The sequence below is a fragment of the Budorcas taxicolor genome, chromosome 11, assembly GCF_023091745.1.
Source record: "Budorcas taxicolor isolate Tak-1 chromosome 11, Takin1.1, whole genome shotgun sequence".
NCBI classification, from domain to species: Eukaryota; Metazoa; Chordata; class Mammalia; order Artiodactyla; family Bovidae; genus Budorcas; species Budorcas taxicolor.
Window position 1 is genome coordinate 61,159,585 of NC_068920.1, and position 23,719 is coordinate 61,183,303.

General features: G+C 45.6%; 1 protein-coding gene across 1 annotated transcript in view; it reads right to left on the reverse strand.

The window, feature by feature from the left end:
- ACOXL (acyl-CoA oxidase like) overlaps positions 1-23,719 on the reverse strand; it is a 356,241-nt gene that overhangs the window by 103,537 nt on the left and 228,985 nt on the right. The window contains exons 13-14 of the mRNA XM_052647950.1: positions 16,424-16,513; positions 1,160-1,269 (exon numbers count right to left, since the gene is read on the reverse strand). Of these exons, the coding sequence (XP_052503910.1) occupies positions 1,160-1,269; positions 16,424-16,513 (200 nt within the window). The remainder of the gene's footprint in view (positions 1-1,159; positions 1,270-16,423; positions 16,514-23,719) is intronic.

The following is a 23,719-nucleotide window of genomic DNA, read 5'->3' on the forward strand; positions in this document are numbered from 1 at the left end:
GGTTTCACAGCATGTTTGTTTCATCTGTGTCTGTGGTGGCGAGGAAGGGAAGGGGACTCTATGGGTGTGTGGGTGTCCATGGTGACATACAACGTATTTCTCACTCTGAGTCATGGCAACTAAGTTTGAAAGCCCTGTAGAAATTCTTGCCCACGTTCTGCAGAAGACATGTACAAGATTTTTCATAAGAGTGTTGTGCAAGATATCAAAAATACAACCCAAATATCCACTGATATTGGGGATTAGAAGGCATAAGTAACTTGTAGCACAGACACATGATCAAATATTATGAGCAGAGACAGAAGCTCTTCAGCCACACATGATAAATTGGATGAACCTAAGAAGCGAAATATTGAGTGAAAACAGGAAGCTACAGAATACCACACACATTACACCTTATTTATCAAGCTTATAGATAACACACGAAAGATCCGTGAAAACAACCCAAAGCATGGATCCTGGAGCCCAACTGTCTGGATTCAAATTCTAGCTTTGTCACCCACCGGCATGTAATCTTGGGCAAAATGCTTAACCTCTGTGTCTGTTTCCTCATCTGTGAAATGGAAATAACAAAAACCTGTAAAGTCCTTGCAACAGTGGACGTGCTAAAAGGAAGGAACACGTGTAGAAGGAGCAGAATCAGCAGTCTTCTGTCCTTAAGGTGGATTGTGGGCGCATGAGTATTGAAATTACATATTCATATATATGTTTCCACATATCAGTATTTTTTTAAACACAAAGGTATGGGTTCAATCCATGGGTTGGAAATATCCCCTGGAGCAGGAATGGCAACCCACTCCGGTATTCTGGACTGGGAAATTCCATGGACAGAGGAGCCTGGTGGGCCACATCCCATGTGGTCGTGGAGTCGGACACGACTGAGCAAGCATGCACATAGTCGATGGACAATGTTGGTTTAGTTTCAGGTGTACAGCAAAGTGTTTAGTTATATCTGCTCTTTTTCAGGTTCTTTTCCCATATAGGTTATTACAGAATATTGAGCAGAGTTCCCTGTGCTATTCACTAGGTCCTTGTTGATTATCTGTTTTATATCAATATTCTACATTTAAACAAGTGTGAACTGTACAAGGCTCTGTATACTCAGGCTCAAGAAGAAGACTCCAGGTCAAGGATGGTAGCAGCCTGAGTGATCACATACCTGGTTCTCAGCCTGTCACTCCCTGATTCTGCCCAGTTTCGGAGCAAGCTGGAGACCGGTCTTTCTTCACACTGCTTAGTGTACTGAGCCAGCAGTTCCCGAACCACAACCTGCACACAGTATAAACCAGTTGTCAGCCACTTGTGAAAAATGTAACAAACACCAGGGTGTTCTTAACTGCTGCAGACAGACACGGTCCAGTGGCTTCCAGCAAAATTTGTGCTCAGTGGTGTCAGACTCTCTGCGACCGCATGGACTGTAGCCCACCAGGCTCCTCTGTCCATGGGAATTTTCCGGCAAGGATACTGGAGTGGGTTGCCATTCCCCTCTCCAGGTGAAGCCGACTCTCCTGAATTGAAGATGGATTCTTTACCCACTGAGTCACCTGGGGAGCCATGTCTTACTATATATATATTTGAAAGTCGCTCAGTCATGTCTGACTCTTTGTGACCCCATGGACTGTAGAGTCCATGGAATTCTCCAGGCCAGAACACTGGAGTGGGTAGCCATTTCCTTCTCCAGGGTATCTTCCCAAACCAGGGACTGAACCCAGATCTCCTGCATTGCAGGTGGATTCTTTACCAATGGAGCCAGCAGCAAAGCCCAAGAATACTGGAGTGGGTAGCCTATCCCTTCTCCAGCAGATCTTCCCGACCCAGGAATCGAACCAGGGTCTCCTGCATTGTAGGCAGATTCTTTACCAGCTGAGCTACCAAGGAAGCCAGTGTCTTACTATATAGTCAGGCTTATTACACATTCCTTTTGTTTCTTTGAAGTATTGTCTTGAATTCTTGAAATCATATCTCTAGATAGATATTACCCATGACTTCATTTCAGGATAGAAAAGGAGGTGTCACAAAATACTGACTATGAAAAAGAGGGCATCAGGATCACTGTATTAGGGGTCAAAGGACATAAACATTTTTGTAGTCCCTGCTGTACACAGTTGGGCTTCCCAGGTGGTGCTAGTGGCAAAGAACCCCCTGCCAATGCAGGAGACATAAGAGACGTGGGTTTGATCCCTGGGTTGGGAAGATTCTGTGGAGGAGGGCATGGCAACCCACTCCAGTATTCTTGCCCGGAGAATCCCATAGACATGGCAGCCTGGCGCACTATGGTCCACAGGGTCAAGAAGAGTTGGACACGACTGAAGCAAGTTAGCATGCATGCATGCTCTACAAAGTAAGTGTGAAAATCAAACACTGCTAGCAACAGGGAAAATGGTGGGCGGTGGGGAGGGGTGGGCCGTGGGGATCAACTAACTCTGACTAGAATAAAAATCAAAATGATATGGCCCTCAAGGTCAGTTTCACTGACATCACTGGGATTAAGACATCGTTTGTTTTTGCTCACCTATTAAATTTACAATGGCTCTAACTCCATCACCCTCTTGGTGGACAACAAACAACACTCCCAATGTTAAACATTGCTCTCTGATTCCCACGCCTCCACTCCAGACCTTCACTGCCTTTATTTTTCCACACTGAGTTTATTGCTACCCAAGGACATGAAGCGTTACAACTTGCTGCTGTTTTCTCATCCTTCTGCCTCCGGAAGGCAAGCGCCACAAGGTCAGAGTTTGTTCACGTTCACTCCATCAAATGGCTATGGGAGTTGAGGAATCTTTCTTGAATAAGTGAATGAATAAATAAATCCCTTTTCTGTGTTCAGCATCTCCTCTGATCCATTCAGTTCCTTAACAATTTCCTTTAACTTCTGTCACTACGTCCACCTTTCTGATTTTGTTGTTGTCGGTCGTGTCTGACTCTTGGCAACCCCAAGGACTGCAGCATACTAGGCTTGCCTGTCCTTCACTATCTCCCAGAGATTGCTCACATTTATCTCCACTGAGTTGATGATGTCATCCAACCTCCTCCTGCCCTCAATCTTCCCCAGCATCAGGGTCTTTTCCAATGAATAGGCTCTTACCTTTCTGATTTAAGCAAATTAATTTGGGAAAACAAACACATTTTAACTAGATTTAAAATTAGAAGAACATCGGGGCTTCCCCCGTGGTCCAGCACTTAAGACTCCATGCGACTGCTGCTAGGGGTGAGGGTTTTATCCCTGCCTGGGGAATGAAGATCCTATATGATGCACAGTGTAGCCAAAAAACTATTAATTTTTTTAAAATTTCTAGAACATAATAATCCAGTTTAGGTGTTAAACTTAAAAGATAGACACACTGGGGCCTGGCTAATAGCACAAATTCCTCTGTTTAGATCTTCACTCTTTTCTTTTTCCTTTTTGCTCCTCGTTTTTGGAATTGTTCCTTTTTTTCTAGGTCATGAGACAAGAAAAGCTGATTTTTTAAAATGAGTCTATTTTCTGCTGCTGATGCACTTTGGTGAAGTTTAGATTAAAGAGTTGGAGCTATCAGCTACCATGGGGTTTGGTCAGGACAGTCTCTACATTCAGTACTTTATTTGATAAATGACCTGGAGAGGCAAAGACAGATCCATCAGTCTCTCAACTGAGCATGCAATGAAGACGTGATTTTTTAACTTCATATATGTGTTCCTGAATATGTTATAATATACCATATACCATATATACATTATATAATAAGCAACAAAATGAAAAATATAAATAAATTATATGCCATTATATAAAATATATAATGCAAACACACACACATATATATATACATATATATATATGAGTGCAGAAGACACAGGTTCAATCCCTAGGTCGGAAAGATCCCCTGGAGTAGGAACTGGCAACCCACTCCAGTATTCTTTTTTCTTTTTTTAAAAATTTTTCTTTTTTTACATCAGTATTCTCACCTGGAAAATTCCATGGACCGAGGAGGCTGGTGAGCTACAGTCCATGGGGGTCACAAATAGTCAGACAGGACTGAGCACATAACACCCCCCTACACACACATATAATTTTTAATTTTCTACTTTAAAATAATTATACACACAAAAGTTGAAAAATTAAAATGAAACAGAGAGGTTTTGTCGAGCCACACCCAGATTACCCCCAAAATGATAATCTTACACAGCAATGTGTGTGCGTGCTCTGTGTGACCCCATGGACTGCAGCCCGCCAGGCTCCTCTGTCCATGGGATTCTCCAGGCAAGAGTACTGGAGTGGGTTGCCATTTGCTCCTTTAGGGGATCCTCCTGACCCAAGGACTGAACCCACATCTCCAGTGTCTCCTGCACTGGCAAATAGATTTTTTACCACTGAGCCACCTGGGAAGCCCTCACATAGCAATAGTGATGATCAAAACTAGGAGAGTCAGTAAAATTTGTATATACTGAATGTTTGAGTTGTAGCAGAGAGTTCATTACTTAAAAATGAACCTGGTAGTAAAAGAAACCCATTTTATAAAATAAAATATACTTCCTTTCAATACAAATAGTCATATCCTCTAGGTCTGGTGTTTTGAAAACTTACACCAGATTTTCTTAAGACAACTTGTGATGTTATTTCTTTCCAGATGATGGTTTCTGCGGCTTTGGACACAGTTCTCTGGCTCAAAAGATGAAGACTCTTTATTTTCCTTTATCCACTTGATTAATTCCCAGGGCCTGAGTCTCGCTGCACCTGCTCAGGAGTCCCTTCCTTAAGAGAACTCTGGGGAACTGAGCAGCCAAAATAGCTATACTCTTGCCTTTTGTAAAAGACCCCACCTGCAGAAGGAATCAAGTGAATCTACAGCCGACATTTGGAAACCATGAGTCTGAGTAGTTATGCAGAATAATGATGTCACAAACATGCGTTTACAATGAATATCCTATGCATCAGGGAACACTGATTATATAGCACAATTACAAATAATTTTTTAGGTCGAATGGCCTCTCAAGGCATCTACGAAGCAACTAGCATGTCTACACACTGAGTATTTCACTGATTCATGTCAGCTACAGAGAAACTTGGATTAAAAAGCCTAACGAGCTGTGTCTGCTGCCAAAGCAGAAACACTTAGAGTCGATGAGGATAGAAAGCACGGTCTCTAAGGAAAAGTCAGCCTACGTTATCCTCTCTACAGCAGCACAAGCCAAGCAGCGGGCAGCACTCAGGCTTATACCGAGGAGGACAACGGCTTCCTTCCAAGTGGCCATACCTGTGGCACTGCAGTCCCAGACCATGCCCTTGGCAGGACTGGCCATAGGACCCAGGGCAAAACAGAAGTGCAGAGCACCTTGTACAAAAATGATTAAGGATCTCAAGACAGTGAGAGCAGAGCAGCAAGCCAGCATAGGCTCTTCTTTTCCAAACATTTCATTTCGTATTAGGGTAGAGCCAATTGGCTATGCTGTGATAGTTTTAGGTGAACAGCGAAGGGACTCAGCCATACATATACGTGTGTCCCTTCTCCATACCTGACTCCCACCCAGGCTGCCACATAATACTGAGCAGAGTTCCCTGTGCTATACAGTGGGTCCCTGTTGGTTATTCATTTTAAATATAGCAGTGTACATGTCCATCCTAAACTCCCCAACTGTCCCTTCCCCCCATGTCTCCCCTCAGTAACCATAGGTTCATCCTTTCCGTCTAAGTACAGGCTCTTCTGACCACAGGTTTCATCCCAAGAAGCTGGATCTGGCCCTCCAGGCCCCGGGAGGATGGGCAGACACAAATGGGACTGCGTGTCCTGAGTTTTTCTTCCATCCACATCTGGCAACATGAGCTAGCTAAGGGCAATTCAGGTGTCCCCTGGGGAGTGAGGCTGAAGAAAAGGCCAACTGGGCATTATCTCCCACTGAGTATAGTAACTGTTTGCCTCTTTCAAATGCTGGACATCCCATCAAGGTCAGATTTCTTTGAGGAGAATCTGTAATGATTCTCTGGCTAGAAGGAGAGAAAGAAAGAAGGAAGGAAGGAAAGAGACAGGGAGAAAGGGAGAAGGAGGGAGGGAGGAGGAAATAAAAAGGACAAAGACAGAGAGAGAGCAAGAGTGATTTCTGTACAGAAAATGAAGAAGCCACTCTGGCGAGCTCAGAAGTACAGGTGACGAGGCTCAGATTCAGAAGGCTCTCTTTCTCCCAAACCTCACACACAGAGTTCTTGAGGAGAGCCTTCAACAGTCAGACGCTGGAACATCTGGCTTTGAAAGAATTAGCACCAGATTTGTTACGCGTCAGTGGATTTGGAAGAGAAAACCAGAACGTCTGTTTGAAACTACCTTGCTTTTCTAAAAGGGTACTATCCCAAAGTCCCTTCAAGTGCCCCAGAATGGGTGACCACGTTTTGTAAATGCTCTGCGCCAAATTCTACCCCCAATCTTCACGCGGCCGCCTCCCGCCTTTCCAAGGCCATTTCCCTCCTCTCGGCCGAGACTCGGTCCCCACCCTATGTCTACTTCCCGCATGGTGGTCTTCAGCCTCCACTAGGCCGGCCTCTGCCTGCCTCTGGCCCATTCACACATCTCCCTTTTTCTGTGCTTCTGCCATCATCCGAGGTGATTCTGCACAGCTCATCTGTAGATCCCACCTGTAAACCTCCGGAAGATCTGTTGAACTATCTGTCTCTGACTTTGCTGGGTCAGGCAGGCCCTCAGCCCACGCCCTCGTTCTTTCTCTCCAAGAAGCCCTCAGAAGGGGAGGGCGGCTGGTCTTTCAGGATGACTGGCCGTCATCCACAGTCCGGTCACCCCCATACCAGCTGTTCCTCAGACCCCTCCTTGTACAGCCAGATCTCAGCTCTTTTAGAACTGATGCTCCGAGGCCCTGTGATAGGGTCGCCCCAGCCCTCATCTCTGGTTTCAGGAGTACCTGCACCTCGCTCCTTCTGGCATCTCAACACCTCCACCAGCTGATTGCTAGGACTCACTGATAGCCAGAAGGCTGGGGCCCCAGAGGGAATGTTCTTTCAGGTTTTCTAAAGGAACTGTGTGCTTCCTTTAGGAGCAGAAGGAGTCAGGGTTCTACAGCCTGAGGTCGAGTCCTTGCCCAACATCGTACCTGTCCCAACGCTTCGTTGTAGCACCTGAGGTCCAGGCTGTCTTGGAGAAGAATCTGGAATTCACCCCAGCGATGGGGATGGGGAGAACAGTAAGGTGTGTGTGTGTGTGTGTGTGTGTGTGCGTGTGTGCGTGCGTGTGTGCAGGTGTGCACGTGTGTGTGCACGTGCGTGTGCACGTGTGCGCGTGTGCGTGTGTGCGTGTGTGTGTACATGTGTGCGTGTGCGTGCATGTGTGCGTGTGCGTGAGTGTGCGTGTGTGTGCGCGCGTGCACTCGCATGCAGCATTTGTTCTCTCAGTGAGGCCTTTCTTTGTTACTCTTCATTCCTTCTCTTCCCTCCTTTATTTTTTATATTTAAGGGAAGGACTATTTCTTTTTTTCTATATTTTACTCATAGTTCCTTTATTTTATATAGTAAAAATTGATTCACACCAATGAGTAAGAATGCAATAAATGTGTTTCTACAAGGGAGGGCCAATTTATTTTAATGGTTTTAAATATACTCAATTTTTAATTAAAAAAAATTTTTAATAGGAATAAAACTACCACATGATCTAGTAACCCCATTATTGGGCATATATCCTGAGAAAATCCTAATTCAAAAAGACACATGTACCCCAAAGATCATTGCGCACTATTTACAATAGCTAGGACATGGAAGCAACCTACCTGTCCATCAGCAGAAGAACAGATAAAGATGTACATATGCAATGGAAAATCGCTCAGGCATAAAAAGCAACAGAACTGGTCATCTGTAGTGATGTGGATGAGTATAGAGTCTGTCATACAGAGTAAAATAAGTCAAAAGAGAAAAACAAATGTCATATATTATATCAGGAATCTGGAAAGATGGTACTGGTGAACCTATTTACTAAGCAGGAATACAGACGCAGACAGAGAGTGGGCAGGTGGGCACAGGGCAGGAAGGAGACGGGCGATGAACTGGCAGAGGAGGATGGACATATGCCATTTACACTACCATGTATAAAATAGACAGCACGGGGCGCTCAGCTCAGTGCTCTGTGAAGACCTGGAGAGGTGGGATGGGGTGGGCGGGAGGCTTAAGAGGGAGGGGATACATGTATGCATACGGCTGATTCACTTTGCTGTACAAGAGAAACTAACAATATTGTAAAGCAAGTCTCCTCCAATTTAAAAAGTTTAGGCCATATTAAATAGTCTTAAATAAAAAGTGCAAGTCTCTTACCCAACCCCTTACCTCTAGAACGTCACTTCAGAAATAACCATTCTTAAGCAGTTTTCATTCTGCTAGAGAAGAAGCTTCCAAATGCCAAGGTCAAACATAGTTCTCTTGCTTCCTATTTGGAACATGCTTTTGCCGAGCAGTTTTGTTTTTCCTAGAGTCTTGATCAACTATTTTCCCACTTGTTGCAAGAAGAACCATATGGCTTTTCCATCATGACTAAGCATTTTCTTGCTTCTTAATTATTCTACTTGTTGAATAGAAATCATTTCCTTCTCAAAGTCATTCTTTTGAGCGCTCTGACTTCTTGTCCTAATTTGGACTAACTGTGTTGGCCACGACTATGCAGGTATTTCTTTACACACACTCCTCTTGGATTAGCTCCAGAAAGCATAGATGTCTTTCTTTATTAAAATTTATTCATTTTTAATTGAAGGATAATTGCTTTAGAGGGTTGTGTTGGTTTCTACAAAACATCACCATGGATCAGCCATAGGCACACATACGTCCCCTCCCTCCTGAATCCCTCCCACCTCCCTCCCCATCCCAGCCCTTCAGGTTGTTACAGAGCCCCAGTTTGAACTCCCTGAGTTATACAGCAAATTTCCATTGACTATCCACAGATATCTTTCTAATTATTCACTTGTTTTACACTTTTCCCCACCTCATCTACAAGTAAGATTTTTCAGAAAGTGCATGGCAAAGTAAACCTCCCGAACATTTGAATATCTGTAAGTCTGGCTCATATTTGATGAATAATTTAGCTAGCTGTAAAACTTTACATTCAAAGTAATTTTCTTCTGAGTTCTAAAGGCATCGTTCTATTTTATTCCAGACCCTGGCCACTCAAACTGTGGTCTGCAGAGCAGCAGCGTCACCGTCACCCAGGAGCTTGCTGGAAATGCAGAAGCCCAGGACCCACACCAGAGTCCGACTGTGACAAGAGCCCCAGAGACGTGTGGGTGCAGCGGAGTCAGGAGTCACTTCTCCAGCCTCCAGTGCTGCAGCCAATAGGGCTGAGGTCAATCCGACTCTTTTCTTAACAAATAATCTGACGTTTGTTTTCAGTCTAACATCTGGATGCCCTCTCTCTGTCCTTACTTGGTGATCTGAAATTCTCCAGACTGTTCTCAGGCTCTGACTTTGTCTGGTGGGTCCTGCCTGCTGTGAAGAAAGACTTGTGACTTTCTTCAGGTTTGGGAAACTGTCTTCTTTCATTTTTCTGATTTCATCCGCCTCTCTGTGTTGTCTGCTCCCTCTTTGGGGAATGTCATCAGTTCCCTGGACAGGATCATCCATGTCTCTTAGCCTTTCCCTTTTACTTCCCTTCGGCTTCCCTGGTGGCTCAGTGAGTGAAAGAATCTTCTTGCGATGCAGGAGACCCGGGTTCAATCCCTGGGTCAGGAAGATCCCCTGGAGAAGGAAATACCTACTCCAGTATTCTTGCCTGGAGAATCCCATGGACAGAAGAGCCTGGTGGGCTACAGTCCATGGGTCACAAAGAGTCAGACAGGACTTAGAGACTAAACAACCACCACACATTCGAAGTCTGTGGTTACACTGGACTGCCAGGGAGGTCCCCGGGATGTTTTTGTTTTATGGATGCAAAGCCATCACATATCTCCAGGAATACTAATTACTTTTTGCTGAGTTACCCTGGTAACTCAGAAGGTAAAGAATCTGCCTGCAATGTAGGAAACCCAGGTTCAATCCCTGGGTCAGGAAGATCCCCTGGAGAAGGAAATGGCAACCCACTCCAATATTCTTGCTGGAGAATCCCATGGACAGAGGAGCCTGGCAGGCTACAGTCCATGGGGTCGAAAAGTCAGACGTGCCTGAGCAACTAACACTTTTACTTCACTTTCATTACGGTATTCCTGTTCATTTGCGTAGGTGTACAGTATTGTGCTTCTGTAAGAAAATGTCCTTATTTTAAAAAATGAATGTTGACGTTTAATTTAGGGATGAAATGTCTGATGTCTACAACTTTCAAATGGTTACATACACACACACACACATAAACACGTGTGCACGCATGCACGTGTGTATAGAGAAAATAAGAATGAGACCACTTAAATAAAGCAAAATCTTAACATTTGGAGGTGTAGAATATGCCCAAGTGATATTATACCAGTAGTTCAATTTTCTCTTGAAATTTCTGTTTGAAATTTTCAAAAGTAGGAAAAAAGAAAAACAAAACAAAATATCTGAATTCTCGGGAAAATACTCCAGAGGCAGGGAGGGGACAGTGACATCCCTTTCTTAATCCCTAAGAAACCAGATATGTGCTTGGTTTTTAAGCAAGTAGGACTATAGGTCATTTGAATTTTTGCATATATTTTCCTGGAGTAATAAACAATGTATGCAAAGCCTGTGGCTGATGTTCCTTAGGAAATCTGCCACAGTGGATTAAGAAGGGACCTGTCCTAGGGTATCTCTGATGAAGCAGAAGAAAGTTATAATGGGATTTCATGAGTGTGGACAGTAATTAGATTTGGTGGAGGCTGCAATTAAATTTCACCAAGGGCTCACAACCTCTGCCCCAGGAAAATGATGAAAGGGTCAGACGACCTCCGATCCCGCTCAAAGGGAAACATGTAAAGCGTGCTAACTGCGAAGCACAGGTCGCTGTGCCCACCTCTCCCCCGTCACGGGGCAGCGGCCACGGCGCCTTCAGGATCACTAAAGAGACGCACCTTCAGATAGAGGGTGGAAGGCACGTCGGTAACAGAAGAATACTATGAAAAGTATTGACTCCTGGTCTCTGAAATATCCACCTCTACTTTGATAAGTAGATTCAAAGCATAATCCAGTCCAGAGAAGGATTTGCTGTTGTTTACTCACTAAGTCTTGTCCAACTCTTTGCAACCCCATGGACTGTAGCCCTCCAGGCTCCTCTGTCCATGGGGATTCTCCAGGCAAGAATACTAGAGTGGGTTGCCATTTCCTTCTCCTGGGGAGCTTCCTGATCCAGGGATTGAACCTGTGTCTCTTGCGTTTCCTGCACCGGTAGGCAGATTCCCACTGCGCCACCTGGAAAGCTTACAAGTTACAGAAATTCCTCTCCATTCCTAGTCTGATGAGAGTTTTTAATCACAAACTATTGTTGGATTTTGTCAAATGCTTTTTATGTGTAAACCAATATAATCATATAATTTTTTTCACTTGATATGATGGTTTATATTGACTAACTTGAATGCTGAAGCAGCCTTGTACACCAGCGAAGAACTCCACTTCTTCACAGTGTATAATTCTTTTCATACACTGCAAGATTTACTTTGCTAAAATTTTGCTGAGGATTTTTGTATCTAAGTTCATGTAAGTTTTTGATATGTAGCTTCCCCTTTTTTTGTAGATAGTAATCTACTTTTGGTATCAGCGTAATAATAGTTGTATAAAACCAAGTTGGGAAGCATTCTCTTTGCTTCCATTTTCTGCAAGAGTTTGTGTAAAATTATTCCTTAAATGTTTGGTAGAATTCTCCAATGAAACCTAGACCTGAAGATTTCTTTGGGGGGAGCTTTTTTTATTATTATTAAACATTAAGTTTCATTTCTATTACAGGACTACATAGGTTGTCTATTTCAAGCGGCTATGTTTGGGTCTTTTGACAGAGGAAAGTGAGAGCACTAGATCTGGGGAAAGGAGCAAATATCTTGACTTCACAGCCACCCGCAGCACCTCTGGGTGGCAAGCTGAGGGACAGTCCTGGGTTCTGAGGCTGGAAACACCTGCCAAGCCAGGTCATAAGCCAGCACCTCCATCAAGCTTTCCAAACCAGCACCTCAGGATGAGTTGAGAGAAGGGACAGTGTGAAGGTCATCGCTGAGGACTGCGCTGTTTTTCTTACTGGCGTACAGCTGCCTTATGATGTGTCAGTTTCTGCTGTACGAAGACGTGAGTCAGCCATATGTACACATCTATCCCTCCCTCTTGGGCCTACCCCACCCCCACCCCTCGGGGTCATCACAGAGCACTGAGCTGAGCTCCCTGAGCTGTACAGCAAGATCCCACCAGCTATTTGTTTCACACCTGGTAGGGTGCACTGATCTTGTGCTCTGAGTTACACAGGAGCACTCATGTCCACGCTTCACAGCAGCGCCTCAGCACCTGGTGGTAGGGATGAGGAAGTTGCCCCGGCACAACAGATCTCTGGGACTTCTCGTTTTCTTCCCCTTTGTTCAGACTGAGTAATTCTATTGACTGAGTCAATTCTATTGACTTTACAGATTTTTTTTTTGTGTGTGTGTGATCATCTCTTCTACTGTCATTCCACCAATTTGTTTTTTCAATTGTGTTTTTCAATTCTGCAGTTACACTTGGGTCTCCTTTTATTTCTTCTGTCACTGCTGAAATGTTCTGACACTTTTATCTGTTTCAAGAGTACGTGCAATTACCTTTGAAGTATTCTTTTGATGGGTACTTTAAAATCTTTGTCAGATAATTCCAACATCCGATTCTTTTTGGTATCATCTGTCGATTTTCCCATTCAAGTTGTGGTTGTCCTTTTTGTTGTTGTTGTTATAATGAGCGATTTTTCTACTGTATCCAGGGGGTTTGGATATTTCTTTAGGAGATCGTGTTTAATTGTGAGGTTCTGTGCAAGGTCTGGGGGTGTGAATGCTCAGCTTCCCAGTGAGTGCTGCCCGTACTGCCCTGGTACAAGCAGTACACTTGCTCACACTGGCTTGTTGTGGACAGGTGGGGTGACGCTCCAGCATCCTGTTGGTCACGCTCATACCAGAGAAAGGGGGGTGGGGATGCAGACTGCCAATGAGCCCCAATCCCCACTACTTCTTCCTAACTAACTGATGATGCGTGACGGCAGAGGCTGAACGTCCTCTTGGCTTCTACTGAAACTAGGGAGACAGGAAGTGGAGTATTAACTAACCCAGCTCATACCATTCCACTCCACCCCGAAGTCAGGGAAGGCTGGAGACTCAGAGTCTACTGAGGTATGGGGGTGAGAGAGCAGGGCGAGGAGGATCAAAGAGCCCACGAGTCCGCCTTCACACCATCTAGTTAGGCTTCTTATTTTAATTTTATGTATTTGGTTGTGCTGGGTCTCTGCTGCGGCGTGGGCTTTCTCTAGTTGCAGTGAGCAGGGGCTACTCGTCATGGCAGCGTGCAGGCTTCTCACTGTGGAGGCTTCTCTTGTTATGGAGCATGGGCTCTGAGCCTTGTGGGCGTCAGTAGTTGCAGCTACCAGACTCTAGTGCACGGGCTCAGTAGTTGTGGAGCAGACAGCTTAGTTGCTCTGAGGCATGTGGGATCTTCCCGGACCAGGGGTCAAAGCCGTGTCTCCTGCGTTGGCAGGTGGATTCCTTACCACTGAGCCACCTGGGAAGGCCTTGAGTTAGTCTTCCTTTTGCTGGGTACATGTGTAGCTTCAGCTCCTTACTGGGTCCTCTGACACCAGGCATGGGGAGAATGTGAGTGGTCACTAACCCTAACTCACACCTCCTGGTTTAGTCTAGTTGATGCCAGGCGGGGGTAGTGGTGCTCACTCTGCACTGGACTCTGCTGACACTGGAGCTGAGGTTGAAGGGCACTGGTAATTAGCTTCACCTCGCATCACCTCACTGGGTCTTGATCTTGCTAAGTGCAGGTGAAGTCTTATCTCACCTAGGGATCCTGTGATCTTACCCCAGTGGGAGAAACTGGGCTCTTTTTGCTTCCGCCAGGCTAGGGATGGAAGATTAGTTCCCTGCCCAGCTTCCCAGACAGCTCAGTGGTAAGGAATCTAACTGCCAATACAGGAGACTCTGGTTTGATCCCTGGGTCAGGAAGATCCCCAGGAGAAGGAAATGGCAACCCACTTCAGTATTCTTGCCTGGGAAATTCCTTAGACAGAGGAGCCTGGAGGGTTAGAGTCCATGGGGTCATAAAGAGTCAGACAGGACTGAACAGCTGCGCATACACAGCCAGCCCCGCCAGCCCCGCCAGCCCCGCCAGCCCCGCCAGCCCCGCCAGCCCGGCCAGCCCCGCCAGCCCCGCCAGGCGGGAGAAGGGCATCGCTATACCTTCTACCTGCTTCCGCTGATTTCCTCAGACTGGAGCCTAGGGGGAAGGTCAGTGCCTGCCAGGCCCTGGTGAAGCTGGTGTGTGTGTGTGTGTCGGTCTGGATTTTCTGTTGCGTGTAACTGGTGGAGAGGGAGTGTTGCCAGTAAGGTTTTCTATTGTGAGGCCACCATCTTCCGTATCCTTTGACTGGATACACAGGCTTTTCTTGAAGCATATTCTGTTTGTGCCAGTTAGAGATTTAGGACATGTATATTCTGTCCAGGATTTATGGGAGGCAATAAGGAAACCCAGAGAACTTACTTCACTTTCTTCCCCAGTCCCTAGGTCCCTGAGCAGCCTGCCTTCTTTGTTCCTGCTTTATACAATGAAATATTATTCAGCCATAAAGAAGAACAAAATAATGCCATTTGCAGTGACCTCAGACACAGAAAGACAAGCATCATACGATACTGCTTATGTGTGGAATCTAAAAGTAGGCTACAAATGAACTTGTCTACAAAACAGAAATAGAGTTACAGATGTAAAAAAATAAACTTACAGTTACTGAGGGGCAAGCGGGAGAGGGACAAATTGGAAGATTGGGATTGAGACATACACATTACTGTGTATAAAATAGATACTAATAAGGACCTACTGTATAGTACAGAGAACTCTACTCAATATTCTGTAATGGCCTTTATGGGAAAAGAATCCAGAAAAAAGAGTGGTGGTGATTTCGTCACTAAGTTGTGTCTAACTCTTGTGACAGCATAAACTATAGCTTGCAAGACATCTCTGTCCATGGGATTCTCCAGGCAAGAATACTGGAGTGGGTTGCCAGTTCCTTCTCCAGGGGATCTTCCCGACCCAGGAAAAGAGTAGAAATATGTGTAACTGATTCACTTTGTTGTACATCTGAAACTATCCCAACACTTAAATCAGCTGCCCTCCAATAAACATTTTTCAAGAAGAATCTCCTATGCTTGTTCACTGTGTTCTATGCAGGGTGTTTAACGGTTAAGAGGAACGCCCTGGGGGAATGGGGCCATTATATCTTAGCAAAACCTAAAGTCCCTATTCTTCATCTTTAAAAACACCTAACTGGAATCCCATTCTGTATACAGTCTTATATAATTTTTACTTACCATATCATACAAATTTCTATAATAAACTCTTTTCAAATTTCTGTAATAAACCCTTTATAAGTACAGTTTTAAAGGCTATAGAATTCCCCATTGATTGGCCAAAGCATGACTTACCTAATCATTTTCCTATTGTTGAAAATTTAGTTTCCAATATTACTGCTGTAATAAATCATGCACTAATGAGAATGTTTGTGACCAAAAGTTCTCTGCAGTTTGGATTATAAGTTTAGATGAAGTCCCGGAAGTAGAATTACACATGGCCAAGAGCAACATGGAATAAGTTCCTTTTGTTCTGACCAACAGTGGGATGTGAACATACTCTTAAACATCAGGCAACCTGAGATATGAAAGCGATCAGTATTGCAGAGGCCCCAAAGTTGTTTCTCTGGTCACTTACGTGGCTGATCAATTGCCCTCCTTTTGTAAACTGGCTCTTCCTGTCTTTTGCCTGTTTATCGTCTGGGTGCACACGTGCTCAGTCATGTCAGGCTCTTCGCAACCCCATGGATGGTAGCCCGCCAGGCTTCTCTGTCCGTGGGATTATCTTGGCAAGAATACTGGAGTGGGTTGCCATTTCCTCCTCCAGGGGAATCTTCCTGACCCAGGGATCGAACTCATGTTTCCTGAGGCTTCTGCATTGGCCGGCAGATTCCTTACCACTGAGTCACTTGGCAAATGTGGTCGCCTTTTATGCACTTACAAAGTCTTTGGGAATAGCCTCCCAGGTAGAAGATATATGACTCTACACTCACAAGATGTAACTTTCTTAAGCCAAAAAAGATACCTTTCAACATCAAAAATCAGCTAGGAAATAAGCTAATTAATCTCTTTCCCCATTCAACTACTGCAAAAAGCAAGTGCCTAATGGAAAACCACCTGCCAATTAAACAAAGACTTCAGATGAAGATAAGACATAGGAAGAGCTTCAGATTTCTGGATAACACTTGATCTTGAAAATGTCACTGTTTAAAAAGAATAAACATTTCCCGTGTCTTACCTGCAGCATGACAACATTGTCACCTTCAAAAGTGACAAACACATCTGTGTCGCATTTTAAGCCTGAGATTTGATTTTCCATCATGTAACCCTATTGAAAAAAGAGGGAAAAAGACAAATTTTATATTTGCAGTCCCAATACTATAAAGGACTAACATTTTCTTTCAAATTAAAAACATACAATTAGAAAAAAAAAAAAAAAAGAAAATAACTTTATTTCTCCTATCCAGAAAAACTATTCTAAGAATTCTGACCCATCCCATTGGCTTTTGGTCCATAAATATTATTTGTGATGTGGTCTTCATTAGCAGCAAAAACATCTAAAAACAGTCATGTCACATTTTTCCAAAATATTTCAACAAATTATGCTAGCTTTTCTATTCCAAATCAAAGTGGGCTTCCCTGGTGTCTCAGTGGTAAAGAATTCACCTGCTAGTGCAGGAGACTCCAGTTCAATCCCTGAGTCAAGAAGATCCCCTGGAGAAGGAAATGGCAACGGACTCCAGTACTCTTCTCCAGGAAATCCCATGGACAGAGGAGCCTGGTGGGCTACAGTCCATGGAGTCGCAAGAGTCAGACACGACTTAGCAACTAAAAACAAATTCATGATTATATACCACAAAATGCAGGTGAATGATGCCTCCCCCAACCCAACCCAACTATTGGTACTATGTATAAAATAGGTAACTAATGAGAACCTACTATATAGCACAGAGAACTCTATTCAGTGCTCTGTGGTGACCTAAATGGGAAGGAAATCCAAAAAAGAGGAGACATACGTATACACATAGCTGATTCTCTTTGCTGTACTGCAGAAACTAACACAATATGCAAAGCAACTGCATTCCAATAAATTAAAAAAAAAAAAAAAGGCAGAAAAGAATTAGCAAAGCTACCTATGATTCTTGGGCAACGTCGTAAAAATCCTAAATTGCCACTCTGTCTCTTAATGTCCTTAAATACTCTGTATCCTGAATATACACTGTTTCCAGCCCATTTCTTCTTCTTTTTTTCTTTTCTCACTTCCTGAAATCCTTGTTTAAAGGGCAGCAGCCTGCTGCTCCTTTCCAAAGTTCTGAAGTGTTTCTGCACACACCGTGGGAGAACCAGCTGCCCACGAGAAAGTGGACCAGCCCCAGGCCAGAAGCGGAGGGAGCAGAGCTGCCCGTGTTTGGCCTTGGGCCCATCACCTTCTCAAGGCCCCTGCGCTCTCCTTCTTCCAGCTCATTGTTCTGCCGCTTAGCTCTCAAGATCTTTCCCTCTCTCAAAATCTGCTTCCAGATCAGTCCAGCCACGTGAGTTACACCAGAGGCAGCTGTCATGCTGCCTCTCCTGGGAGTATGTGCACTTAGCACTTTGGCTCTGCTAGGGAATGACCAGCTTCAGCCTCTGTTGGAATCTTCAAGCCACATGGGCCAGGGAGAGTTACAGAGGGCACTCCCTGGGGCAGCTGTGTATCCCAAACGCATGGTACCCATTATCTTTGGGGGCTGTGTGTGCTCAGTCATGGCCAACTCTTTGCAACCCCATGGACTGTAGCCCACCAGGCTCTTTCACCCATGGGATTTCCCGGGCAAGAATTCTGGAGCAGGTTGCCATTACCTACTTCTGACCCAGAGATCGAACCTGCGTCTCCTGCACCTCTTTCATTGGTAGGCAGATTCTTTACTGCTGAACCACTTGGGAAGCTTTTTCCTGGGGGACCCACTTCATTTATGACAATGGCCACTTGAGTGACAGAAGTGGGCAAGAAGGGGGCACTCTGGGTTCCTGATGCCCATGCAAAGCATCCCTGCTTCCTGCCCCAAGAGTCATCCTCTGATGCTCCCCTCCCTCTCCTTGTTCCCCTCAGCATCAGCGCAGTCTGAGCAGGCCTTCTGCACAATGTAGTTTACAGAAGCAAGGGCCTATTCAACTCTCATTACTTTCATAAAGGTAAAATGATTGTGTGTGTGTGTGTGTGTGTGTGTGTGTGTGTGTGTGTGTGTGCTAAGTCACTTCAGTCGTGTCTGAGTCTGTGCTACCCTATGGACTATAGTCCATCAGGCTCCTCTGTCCTTGGGATTCTCCAGGCAAGAATACTGGAGTGGGTTGCCATGCCCTCCTCCAGGGAATCTTCCCGACTCAGGGATTGGCCCCATGTCTCTTAAGTCTCCTGCACTTCAAGCGGGTTCTTTACTGCTAGCACCATCATGGTGTTTATGCATAAATAAATCAGCAGCATTTCCAGTCTGGAGAAGCTGGGCCTCCCCATCCCATCATAGACACAAGGTAAACCCCACTCCTACCCCTCAGGCAAACCACATGAGATCGGGTTCTGACTGAGTGTGATCAGGCCCGGAGAGTATTTCCCTGGCCAGGGCGTAGCTGAGTCAACCTTCATCATCAGTATTCTACCATTTGTGAAGTACCCGCCACTAGCCAGATACTTCACTGGGTGCCTGACCCAACTTCATTTATGATGTCACTCAATCCTTTTCTTCCACTCAACAGCCCTGTGAGGTAGGCATTATTCTATTTTACAGATTAAGGGAGTAAGCCTGGAGGGCTATATTCTCGAATAATCCATCAAGTTCTGGTGCAGAAAAAATGAACATAGCATATACCACCTTGGACTTGGGAAGAAGCCATTATACATAAGCAGCACACTGGCTAAAGGCTTAAAATAACAATTTTGAAGAAACAAAGTACTTTTCTCTTGAGCATTGAGCTCTGGTCTCTTCCAGCAGGGGAAGGAGGAACAGGAGCTCCATAGTTCTGACGCTTTTGAACTGTTCACACTCTGCCCTGGAAACCAGGCCAATCAGGGCTTTCAAATGACCAGACCAATGGTCCACTTGGAAGGCAGCAAACCAGCACAGAATCCCACTGACTCTCACAGAACGGGCACTGGAGTTCCACGAACATAAAGATGCCTCATGTTCCTGTGTTAGTTCCTCACACACATTATAATTGATTTGAGGCTCAGATAATTGATATGAAATTGATGCTGAAACTCAGCTTTGAATGCCTCTCTTCATTTGAAAACTGTGTGACTATGATTCGGATCATTTGAGACTCTCCAGGGTCCTGGCTTGGAGAAGGTGATGGCATCCCACTCCAGTACTCTTGCCTGGAAAATTCCATGGACGGAGGAGCATGGTAGGCTGCAGTCCATGGGGTCACTAAGAGTCAGACACGACTGAGCAACCTCACTTTCATTTTTCACTTTCATGCATTGGAGAAGGAAATGGCAACCCACTCCAGTGTTCTTGCCTGGAGAATCTCAGGGACGGGGGAGCCTCAGGGCTGCCATCTATGGGGTCGCACAGAGTCGGACACGACTGAAGCGACGCAGCAGCAGCAGCAGCAGCAGCAGCAGCAGGGTCCTGGCTGAGCCGAGGTGACAGGGCTCATGGCCCTCAAAGAGCTGGTGGACAACTAAAATGAAGCAGTGGAGAGAAAACCCAAAGGCTAACCACGTGCGGGGCGGCACCATGGCCGGCACGTCACCACCAAGCTCCTGAAACCACTGGGGCGGAGCTATGATGCAGTCTCCTTAGAATAGCCTGAGAGGGGCAAAGCGGACCACCCGGGGTGTCATGACACCTCACACTGTCCCCTCCCCACAGCCCATCCTCCCCACAGCCCATCCTCCCCAGAGCCCATCCTCCCCAGAGCCCATCCTCCACAGGGCCCATCCTCCCCACAGCCCATCCTCCACAGGGCCCATCCTCCCCAGGGCCAACACCCGTGAGCCCCGCTTCTGCCCGGAGGAGGAGCGCCTCCCCAGGGCCCAGGACAGAGGGGCCTGGCTTCCTCCTTGGTTTCTGAGAGAATACGAAGTACTCTAGCGAAATGACCCCGGCTGCACTGCCTGCTCTGCACTCCGACCCCTGCCCGAGACATTCCCCCCCCATCTTTCAGCCACAGGGCTCCCTCGTGCCCTGCTGGGATTCTGTTTCATTTTTCTAAGCCTCAAAATGGTCTCAGCTTTAACTGGGGAGCCAAAGAGGCCCACTCAGCCAGAGGACCGCACGTGACCCACAGTTCTAGGCTCCTGATGCGTCCATGGCTGAAGCCTGGCTGGCGAACGGACTGGGTTCCCACCCTGCCTGTCACATTGGGCATCTCTCCACCACAGGCCTGAAACTTTGGCCTACAGTGTTCAGTTCAGTTCAGTCGCTCAGTCGTGCCCAACTCTTTGCAACCCCATGAATCGCAGGCCTCCAGTGTATCTCAAGTCAAGTCTAAAAATCTACTCGGGAGAGGCCCTATCACAACATTATCGAGAGCATGTGCCTGAGTGTGGAGAGTGTGCGTGTGTTCTTGGCTGACCTGTGTCCCCTGAAGTTCCTACACTGACGTCCTAACCCTCAAGACCTCTAATGTGACTGTATTTGGTGATAAGACCTATGAAAAAGTAATCAAGGTTAAATAAAGTCACTGGGATGGGTCCTAATCCATGATGACGGGTGTCCTTATCAGAAGAGACATTAGGAATTTGTATCAACTGATGCTGAAGCTGAAGCTTCAATACTTTGGTCACCTGATGTGAAGAGCCAGCTCATTGGAAAAGACCCTGATACTGAGAAATACAGAAGGCAATAGGAGAAGGGGGTGGCAGAGGGTGAGATGGTTGGATGGCATCGCCGACTCAATGGACATGAGTTTAAGCAAGCTCCAGGAGATGGTGGAGGACAGGGAAGCCTGGTGTGCTGCAGTCCATGGGGTTGCAAAGAGCTGGATATGACTTTACCATTGAACAACAACAATCCCGCTATTGTGTGAAAACTGTATGAATCTTAATTCTGTTGAACTGGTTCGTGGTGCTTTTCAGGTCTTCTACATTCTTCTACTTTTCTGTATATTCATTCTATTAATTTTTGAGAGTTTGATGTTGAAATTCCAACTAAAAAATCTTAATTTATCTACTTAAAAAATAATTGTAATATGTAATGAAAATACATGTTCTGTATTTTCCAAGTCTCCTATAAATGCATCATCATACTTTCATAATTTAAGAAGTAAAGAAAGAGAAAAAAAGTAGAGACCCTGGGACACAGACACAGAGGGAAGAGCATGTGAGGACATAGGGAGGAGAAGACGGTCACGTACAGGGCTCCCCGGGCGGCTCAGCTGGTAAAGAATCCGCCTGCAGTGCAGGAGACCTGGGTTCAATCCTTGGGTTGGGAAGATCCCTGGAGAAAGGAATGGCAACCCACTTCAGTGTTCTTGCTTGGGAAATCCCATGGACAGAGGAGCCTGGCGGGCCACAGTCCATGGGGTCGCAAAGAGTCGGACATGACTGAGCAATGAAACCTTCACCACAGGCCAAGCAGAGAGGCCTTGGGAGAAACCAACACCTGGATTAGGATGTTTGCCTCCAGAATTGTGGGACAATACATTTCTGTTGCTTAAGCTTTGTTACGGCAGCCTGAGCAGTGTCTGTGTGTGCACACGACGTGTGTGTCTGCCTGTTTGTGTACAGTATTCTCCTGAATCCTGCTTGTTCTCCACCAGAGGGAAATCGACACGAACTGTTGCTCCGATGTGAACAGGTGCCCTGGAGTCTCAGGAAATTCTTTCTCTCCACCATCCTCTCAAGGCACTCCCTAACACTTGGGTTTTCATTATAAAATGAAATGGTTGTTTCCATCATTTTTCTCCTCTTCCACCTTGGACTCTTCTAAGCAAGGGCCTTGGCTTATACATTTCAGGTTGGGGACCGGGGAGATGAGAAAAACAAGGGGGAGTGATGGAAGAAAGAGGTTTAATGCCCCCAAAAAGTGAATAATATTTTCCATTAGCTTACTTCACTGTGAATAAAGTGAGAAATGTGGACTAGACAGAAGGAACTCTAAACGATGTGCTCCCCAAGCCAGCAGCACCCTCAGGGGACACACGGGCCAGGATCTGGGAGGAAAGAGCAGGCTGGGTAGACACGTTACTCTAGCCTTGCCTTCTGGGTTACATCGGCCTCTGAGCAAGTAATTGTGAAAGTCATTAAGGTTGTGTCCCATTTCAGTGAGGGCCCCACAAAACATATTTTATGGTTTCAGCTTTGTACACTGAAAAGTTTAATATGTTCCTGCTGCTTTTCACATCTCTGATTTTTTTTTTTTTTTGTATATGATTACGTTGAATAAGTATATCAGAACAAAATTAGAAACAGGCGAAAGCCTGTTTCCCCCACCCAACCCCTTAAACCCACAGAGGGTACATTTTGTTCTTTTTTAGAAGAAAAAGATAAAATCAGTCTTATCTTTTTGGCTAAAGGAGGGTCAGTGGAAAATAGAGAGACCATCCAGGAGGGACTTCTTGTGTCAATTTTACACCAAAATATCTCTTGGAAAAGACCCTGATGCTGGGAAAGATTGAGGGTAAGAGGAGAAGGGGGCAACAGAGGATGAGATGGTAGGATGGCATCATTGATTCAACAGACAAGAGCTTGACCAAACTCCAGGAGACAATGAAGGACAGGGAAGCCTGGTGTGTTGCAGTCCATGGGGTTGCAAAGAGTCAGGCATGACTGGGTGGCTGAACAACAACAACAACAACAACAACACATCTGTGCCACCTGGCATGGAAGAGAACCCGTGTGTGTGGGTGACTGGTGTGTGTGGGTGACTGGTGTGTGTGTGTCACTGTTCCCTTTCCTATGACAGCTGTGATCAGGGTGGCACCTCCTGACAGCCCAACAGACAATGGATGCTCTGATGCAGGTAGTGACAAGTCATCCCGCCCTGCCCTGCGTGCTTTGGAATGACCCTGAACTCTCAGAGCTTATGAACTGTGAGGGAATTCATCTGTGGGTCCCATCACCAAACGTTTGCTCAGGGTTTGTACTGTAGGCACTGTGCCACACACTGCAAGCCACAGACACAGTCCTCAGAAGACAGACAGGCACCGGTCAAGCAGACAAATAAAACAGGTGATCAAACAATCTGTGGTTGGATAAATGGCTAAAGAAGATGTGGTATTATACACGTACACAATGGACTATTAGCCATAAAAAGGAACAAAACTGGCTCATTTGTAGAGATGTGGCTGGACCTAGAGTCTGTCATACACAGTGAAGTAAATCAGAAAAACACATAGCATATATTAACATATATATGCGGAATCTAGAAAAATGGCACATATGAACCTACGTGCAGGACAGGGACAGAAATGCAGACGCAGGGAACAGATGTGTGGACGAGAGGGTGGGACGAACTGGGAGATCAGCACTGACAGATATACACGACCGTGTGTAACATAGCTGGTGGGGAACTGCTGCACGGTACAGGGGGTCCGTTCCACGCTCGGGGGTGAC